Source organism: Ylistrum balloti, unplaced genomic scaffold (genome assembly GCF_031769215.1).
Source record: "Ylistrum balloti isolate Yb309-2 unplaced genomic scaffold, AGI_CSIRO_Ybal_v1 Utg369570, whole genome shotgun sequence".
NCBI lineage: Eukaryota > Metazoa > Mollusca > Bivalvia > Pectinida > Pectinidae > Ylistrum > Ylistrum balloti.
The window spans coordinates 308,552-317,514 of record NW_026781866.1 but is presented as its reverse complement, the minus strand read 5'-3'; the positions used below and the strand labels follow the sequence as shown (position 1 = coordinate 317,514).

Here is an 8,963-nt window from a genome sequence, read left to right as displayed (position 1 = left end):
GGTCACATGATTTTTTCCCCTACTATCATTGGTCAAATTATCAGCGCATTCGATGGATATTTTTTCGGTGTGTTCGACAACAATGCATAAATATCCATATATGTTGATAATTTGGGTAATTGGTAAAATGTGGTATTTATCGACATTCCCGTCTTTTAAAATGTACAGTGCTAGATAAAAATCGTCGACAGTAATCAGGAAAATTTGTACAGTAACATGTATATTCCATCGTAAATAACAGTGAAAATGAAAGTAGATCAATGTCATTGAAATGTTTGTCTAGGGAACTGCACGTTGTCTTGAACTTGGGCGTAGATATGTAGGCTTCGGAATTATAGAGATGATCTACTTTAAGAAATCTCAGATTCTAATATTAATTGTTGGATGCATCTTCGTATACATTCTTTTTAACTTTTGGCCGTGGTCATCAACAACTTTTACGACGAACAATCGGGTTTACTACAGACACAATGACAAGGAGAAGACCACAAAAGATAGGCCGAAGACTACAACAAAGCGGGACGTTGTGCGGAAGAAACTTTACAACATTGATGTCATTATAACCTTTAGCAAGGCTAAAGATAATAGAGGACTACAACGAAATTTTGAAGTAACGGTATCCTCCATATTCAAATGGGCCACTGTACCTCTATCACTATATATCATTGGAGATGATGAGAGCAAAGGTCTTGCTGATCGCATCATAGAAGAAGCAGCAAGTAAATACAACGCAAAGTATACGGTAATACGGAAATGTGAAATCATCTCTTATATCTACCTTACTGTTACACAGCAAGGGTTTGGGCATCCAATCAACAATCAACTAGTGGAAGTCATTTCATCATATTTAACAGTGAAGATCCCTGAAAGAATAGAATGACTTATTACAATACATGATAAATAAAACTCACCTTATACACATATATATTTACAGTGACATCCTGTTACTGGCAGTTTATACTTGTTATGTAATATGAATACAAAATAAATATTAGATATAATATATACAGACCTGTAGCTTATATTATAAATATGCTACACATTACTTACATATATACATCAGGGAAACAAAGATTGAACAACAAAGCTGTGGAAGTTTTTATGGACTGATTTTCAATTAGTGTTGCAGAATAAATAGAATACACAGTCACTGTCTTAAAATAAACTGCATTTTTACTCTTGACGGGAAGATAAAAGTGGCTCACCACTTTTCCTTTCTTCACCCTTGCCAATATACAACTTACATTTTAAGACACTGATCATGCATTCTCTATTCATATGTTACTCAGCTGACATCCTAATACTCTCATGATGAAATTTATATCTATACCTTCAAGGTATGTATTGTGTATAAGAAGAAAAATGATTAACTCAATGTACTGTACAGAATTGCTGTATTTTTGCAGATGGTATCTTTGGACGTGGAGCACTTAGCAAAGGAGTTACATGAGATTGTGAAGGAGATGCAGCCTTATTTCAGTTACAAACCAGGTGCCTACTATAGCGATGCCCTTTTCTTCCTCTCTATGGCACTTCATAAAGTCTTACCACTGACAGTTACCAATGTTATCATGTTGGATGCAGACCTTAAATTCAATGCTGATATAGCAGAACTGTATGAAGAGTTTTACAAATTTTCAGATGCCAATGTTATGGGCATTGCCCGTGAGAACCAGCCAGTATATCGCCACACTTTTTCACTATATAGATCAAAACACCCTGGTACTCGTATTGGAGACCCACCCCCAAGTGGTCTGACAGGCTTCAATAGTGGCGTGCTGCTACTAGACCTGGAGAAGATGAGAAATTCAGAGCAGTATAACTCCCTACTGACTGCAGCTTCAGTGAAGTCTCTAACCACTAAATTCTCATTCCAAGGTCACCTGGGTGATCAGGATTTTTTCTCCCTGGTTTCCATGGAACATGAGAACTTGTTTTACATTTTACCATGTACATGGAATAGACAGTTGTGTGAGTGGTGGAGAGACAAAGGTTACCAGGATGTGTTTGATCTTTATTTCAAATGTGAAGGTAAAATCAATATATTTCATGGGAACTGTAATACAGCTATCCCTGTATTAGACTGGGAAAAGGTGACATAGTACGTGTAATTATAGTGGACAGATACAAATATATCATACTAAATTCCATTACACTAGTGTTTCTCAACACAGGGACTTGGCACAAATTCCTATCCCATAGTCCATATGTATGTTACATAGTGACATATATATTGACTGTGGGTTTGGAATTTGTGTCAAGTCCCTGTGGTTTCCAAGATATTGGTTCAGACTCACTTCATGAATCAGTTCATCATGTTTAAAGCGATCTGCTCTAAATATCATTATAGGAAAGCAGTTAATTCATATAAAAAATTTTATTATCATTTTCAATCTCTCATTGTTAGAACTGTTGTAAACTGCACTTAGTGAAAAAGACAAAGGGCCTTGTGCGGCTGCTACCTGTATGGTAAGAGTTGCAGCCCTTTGTTTATTTTCACCAAAATTGTGTGTCTAAATTCAGGTACGTGTTCTAACCAAAATATTGTGTGATACAAGATTAAGATATATTATAAGTCTTTATTGATCTTTATCGAATATTTTTATACTTACAATAGAAAGATTTTAGTTTATTGTTTGTTATGCAGTGAGGGACCACAGATTTATGATTTATACAATTTTTAACAAGAATTTCTATATCATTGTATATTACATGTTAATATACTTGTACTTGTTGCAAAATATCCACACATCCACAGAACACTGACTTGTAACCAGTCAACTAACCGGCCAAACAAAACAAAAACCTCATTTAACAATATTTCTGGCCCACCATCATCAGATGGTGGGCTCTTCAAATCACCCTGCGTCCGTGGTCCATTCGTCGTCTGTCCGTCAACAATTTTTATTATGGCTATTTTTTGAGAAGTACTGGATGGATCTTTCTCAAATTGCATATGTAGGTTCCCCTTGGTCCCTGGTTGTGCCTGTTTAATTTTGGGACTGATAAATAAAACAGAAATTTTGACAGGCATCCATCTTGGAATTTTTCAATGAAATTTGCTATCACTATTTCTTGAAAAGGAATAAATGGATCTCTCAAATTTCAATTGTAGGTTTCCTTTGGTCTCTAGTTGTGCCCATGTAATTTTGAGACTGATCAGAAAGAAAAATGGCTGAAAGGTGGCCATCTTGGATTTTGACTTTGCAAGTTTGTTATCAGTATTTATTAAGAAGAACAGGATGGATCTTTCTGAAATCGCATATTTAGGATCCCCTTAGATCCCTAGCTATGCCCATTTGATTTTGGGTCTGATTAGAATAACAAGATGGCCAACAGGTGGCCATCTTGGATTTTGCCTTTCAAATTTATTATTGCTCTCTCTTGAAGTAGTTGATGGATCTTTCTTAGATATCTTATGTAGGTTCCTCTTTGTCCCAAGTTGTGCCCATTTGATTTTTTGGGTCTGATCATAAAAACAAACTGATGAAAAGGCAGACATCTTGAATTTTGACATTGAAAGTTTGTTCTCACTATTTCTTGAGAACTACTCTATAGCTCTTTCTCAAATTTCATGTATAGGTTCCTTTAGGTCCCTAGTTGTGCCTGTTTGAGTTTTAGACAGATAAGAAAAACGAAATGGCTGACAGGCAGCCATCTTGGATTTTGCCTATTAAAGATTGTTATTGCTGTTTCTTAAGAAATACTGCATGGATGCCTCTCATATTTCACACATATGTACCCTTTGTTCTCTCCTTGTTCTTCTTTGATTTTGGGACTTATCAGAAGAAACAAAATGTCTTTTAGACGGCTATTTTGTATTTGGCAGGTAAAGATTATCATTGCTATCACTGCAAAGGAATGTTATTAGTCTTATAATTAAGAGCAAAAACAAAGAAGAGTAGAGAAAAGAAAGGAAAAGATCCAACTTTCAAAGAGCATATAAAGATCAAACAATGGTTGGTGCCAAGATCCCTCTGGGATCTCTTGTTTATATTTTCGCCACAAAGAATATTGAGATAATGTTTTCAGTTTCCCCTGAAGATATGTCTTCTGACTGTGTGTTGATATGTAACTTCTACCATTTATTTTCTGATTTCTGAAAGTGTAGCATTCATTAAACTGGACCTTATGGTGATAGATTTGATAACATAAAGGTAAAGGTGACCTATATTTCAACTTTAAAGACCTTGCATGGTTATATTTAGATGCTGTGCTTTGGTATTGATCTCAGTAAGATTTTGTGTTACGCTCAAATTTGATCTAACGTCTTGATGAGAAAGGCATAGAAGTATTGATTAACATTTACAAATAATTTTCTACAACATATGAACTGTATCTTGTTCCATTCTGACATCCTAAATTTACATAATACAAAAGTGCCTTCAATTTTAGATATGATGTTACTTTCATCATTAAGAGAACCACCGATTTTAAGATCTGCAGCATTATAAATGCTGTTACTATTGTTATGAATTATATGTTGGCCATACTGGTAAAATATTGAGAACTAGAAGGATGGTTCATCACCAGCAAATTTGATCTCGTAGTCTAGACCCTGAAATCGTAATTGACACATTTATGATTGTAGACGTGATTACCTCAGAGTTTTTCCTTCATAAAATATGAATGCTTCAGATCACATGACCTGGAGACAAAACAATAAGAATTTATTAGCCAATTATAACCCCATTTGAATAGTGTAGAATGCTAGTTTTTGTTACCATTTCCATCTGTGCACCTTTAAATTTCATAATTGTTACTGATATGCTGAGGTGTCATTCGTTGTTCTCTTACATCATCATCCCTATGACATCTCTATAAGGTCCAAATAAACATTCTGAAGAGCTCCCGTGGTGGAGTGAAAATGTTACATGTGTGTCTGTCTTTTTTTAGTGATTTTCATGTGCATATGTCTGATTATGGTGTTGATTTCAGTACATTTTGTATAATTTTATTTTATATTTTGAATTGTCAGCTCCATATTGTTTAAATACAGTGTACGTACAAATCAACACCATCTGAAAGAGATCATAGTCATATTTGTAATTCCTAACTAAACAATAGATGTTGATGGTGGATTATCAATAAAGAGAAAAAAGTTCTTAGTACATCTTAATAAAACTGCATGTTGGAAAATAAAAAGAGGTGAAGGAGTCCAACATTCTGTGAGTGGTACTAGTTGGTAGATGTATCGATAGAAGAATATAATTGTTGTAGCTGAAAATATTGACATAATGATAGTAAAAAATAAAGAAAGACATACAGTACTATGAAAGAGATGTTTACATCAAATTGTGAATGTTTGTAAAGGTGCTTTATTGTATCTTGATGGGGCAGTTACCAGCAGTCCATGATATGAGCTAACCTAGTTTTGTGAAATACATGTCTATTTAGTAAAGGACACATCAATAACAGTTTTATAGTAACTGTGGTACAGCAGCATAACTTACATTAATTGTGAGACAATAACAGTGGTATAACAACAGTTTTATAGTAAATGTGGTATACCAACAAAGGTATGATAACAGAGGTAAAGTTACAAATTGTACACATACAACGGCATACATGTAGTAAAATTTCTATAGCAACAGTGGAACAGAAAACCATGATATAGGAACTGGTATTTTTACAGTGATGTACTAAGTGTGGTAAAGTAACAGTGGCATACCATCAGTGGTGTAGTAGATGTGGTAAAGTGACAGTGGTATTCTATCAGTGGTGTTGTAAGTGTTGTAAAGTAACAGTGGTATACTATCAGTGGTGTAGTAAGTGTGGTAAAGTAACAGTGGCATACTATCATTGGTGTAGTAACAGTGGCATACTATCAGTGGTAAAGTAACAGTGGTATACTGTCAGTGTTGTAGTAAGTGAGATAAAGTAACAGTGACATAATATCAGTGGTGTTGTAAGTGTTGTAAAGTAACAGTGGCATACTATCAGTGGTTTAGTAAGTGTGGTAAAGTAACAGTGGCATACTATCAGTGGTTTAGTAAGTGTGGTAAAGTAACAGTGGCATACTATCAGTGGTGTAGTATCAGTGGCATACTATCAGTGGTGTAGTAAGTGTGGTAAAGTAACAGTGGCATACTGTCTGTGGTGTAGTAACTGTGGTAAAGTAACAGTGGCATACTATCAGTGGTGTAGTAAGTGTGGTAAAGTAACAATGGCATACTATCAGTGGTGTAGTAAGTGTGGTAAAGTTACAGGGCATACTATCGACTTTGTAGAACAGAAGGAGAGTCTGATAGGATAACAGCTCTCATAACTTTGTTGCTTTGAATATATTTAAGGCGAGGTAGATAGCTCGCGCTTCCGCCGAGAATATTAGGCGTTGTTCGGTATCCGACATCCATAGGTTTCATCTTGTGAAAGCATGGCTGCGTCAACCTTATCATCTTTCGAACCATCGGGATATAAATGTAGAAATATTTTATATGTTTTAACTGTGATTTCGAGAAGGATGAACGAAATGTGTAACTGTCTGTGTCGGATTAAATCATTCCATGAAGTGAAAAGTCAACTTCAGGTGAATTCAAGAGCCAGGGTGAAATTTCTATTGTTTCAAATGACTGAATTTTGTCAATATCAATATTTGTGTTGTGTAAAAGGGCGGAAATTCGAATGCTGACTGATGGAATGGTTTTGGATTCGTTTTGAAACAAGGTTTTATATTTTGGATCAAATACAAGTGAAAAGCAGGATTTGAAGGAATTGACTTTAGCTGAATGGTGTATTGCAAAGCCAATTTATTTTGATGATTATATAGTGATGGTTTGTTAGCCTCTACATAGTAGGTGCGGTCTTAAAAGCTCCGAGAGCGAGTCCGAGACCTTGGTGATGAACAGATTCTAATAATTTGAGATATGAAAGTTTATCAGATCCATACACGATGGAATCATAGTCCAATTTTGATCTAATAATGGTTCTATAGAGTCTAAGCTAACTCCAATCTGTGTGGGACACAACCTTTAGAATATTCAGTGCCTAAAGACATTTGACTTTAAGGTATTTTATATGTGGAAGGAACAATTTCCTGTCGAATTTTACACCTAAGAATTTCGTTTGCTCGACAATTGGAATGGGTACACCACAGAGAGACAGATTTGGTTCGTTTCCGAATTTGACAAAAATGCATACAAACTGTTTTTGATTGTTAACATTTAAAACTATTTTCATCTGCCCAAATTTGTGGTCGATTCAAACATTGTTGAAGTTGTCTTTCGATGGTATTCATATGGTTAGATCGATAGCATATGATGAAGTCATCGACATAAAGAGCGCCCACCACTGAAGGGGATAATGTTTTTGACAATACTGTTAATTCTAAGTCCAAAAAGTGTAACCGAAAGAATGCTGCCTTTTAGTACACCCATTTCCTGGTGATGAACATCTGAAAGGGTCGTTCCATTCCGGGTACCTCGCTTAGATCTGAAACCGCTTTGTAGGAGTGATATCATGCGATTGGATTCCAGATACCAAATTAATCTTGAATTTATCATCCGTGCTATAGTTTTAAAAACGCAACTCGTAAGTGATATTGGGCGGTAACTGGAGGGATCTGTTGTATCTTTACCCTGTTTAGGGATAGAAATCACAGTTGCCATTTTCCATGACTTTGGGACATTTCCCTATTTAATATCTAGAAAGTAATATTGTTTGTATACTTAACGCGAAGGGTTTTTTCCCTGTCCCAAGCAGAGCAATCTTTTGAATATACTGGCTGCCTTCCACCACATTTCACGCAATGAGCTCGACCATCACAAGCACCATCTGCCGACCCATCTTCGTGGCCCACAACTCCACATTTAGCACAACTTTCTGTTTTTTACAGTTATCAGAATGATGACCAAATTTCTGGCAACCAAAGCATCGCAGTGGTTGGGGATGTAAACATCCACACCAACACTTTCGAAGGCAACCTTTACACGTTTTGGTAAGATTGGGGTGTTAAAAGTAAGAACGAAAGTATTGGTGTCACGGATGCTGCCATATCGCTTCACCCTAATCCGTTTAACATGGTTGACCTTCTTGTTGTTTCTCTTTGAACTTTGTCTCTCTTCCACAAGGAGTTCGCCAGACCGCAGTTTTTTTTAAACATTCTTTGGAGTACCGCATGTTGATAGAATTGTTTCTTCTATAACAAAAGATGAAACGGATGACATTGGTTTATCCTTTTCCAACGATCGTATTACGATGAATTGGTTGAAATCATGGTCATCTTCTGAGACTGATGATGAAGGACAAGGTCGTTTATTTTGGTTTTTCGTGCCGATAGTTAGGTGTTAAGGTTTACATTACCCGTGCACCTCACCCACCTCGGAGCCCAAGAAGGAGACACTGCTAACAGTACGGATCTCCGGTACACGAGTGCCAAGGATACACAGGTAGTATACTCGAAAGAATAGAACTCTCTCGATTGACTCTTAAGCCACCGCCTTCTGGGATACAACTGTAAAATAAAGGCTACAGAAATAGATGGGTGTACGGTTGAGTGAAATAAAAAGGAAAAAAAAAAAAAAAAAAAACTTGACACGTAGGACATAAAGTCGACCCAGGGCTTAGCATGACCAGCCGATTGATCAATGAGGACCACAATGACCACCCATCTTACTGGGATAGAGGCCAAAGTGATGTATTGGGGGAAAGTCATGCGAGATTACTTGAGAATACAGCGCAAACCGCATCACCGCCCCTCAACCACCAGGATCCTTTCTCCCAGTACTAACGGGACGTAACCCACGGCAGACAGGTTGCCCCTTTTAGTGGACTTTTACCACATGCAGTTGGATACTAGGATACAGCGGATATATTCTAACTCCTATCCGCAGGGGGAGGGGGGCATCAACTGGTGAAGGGCAACGATCCGAAAGGAAATTACATCAAATTAAAAGGTAATAAAAGACAAATGCTAGAAATCTTGAATAATTATCTCATCACAAAAAAATGATAAAGTGGTAAGT

At 36.5% G+C, this 8,963-nt stretch overlaps 1 protein-coding gene across 1 annotated transcript; it reads left to right on the top strand.

Moving 5' to 3' along the window:
- The first annotated feature begins 340 nt into the window (after positions 1–340).
- LOC132564995 (xyloside xylosyltransferase 1-like) lies at positions 341–2,177 on the top strand. Its single transcript, XM_060229606.1, has 2 exons — positions 341–742; positions 1,407–2,177. The coding sequence occupies exons 1-2, from the start codon at positions 341–343 to the stop codon at positions 2,100–2,102; spliced, it is 1,098 nt and encodes a 365-aa protein (XP_060085589.1). The 3' UTR covers positions 2,103–2,177.
- The last annotated feature ends 6,786 nt before the right edge of the window (positions 2,178–8,963 follow it).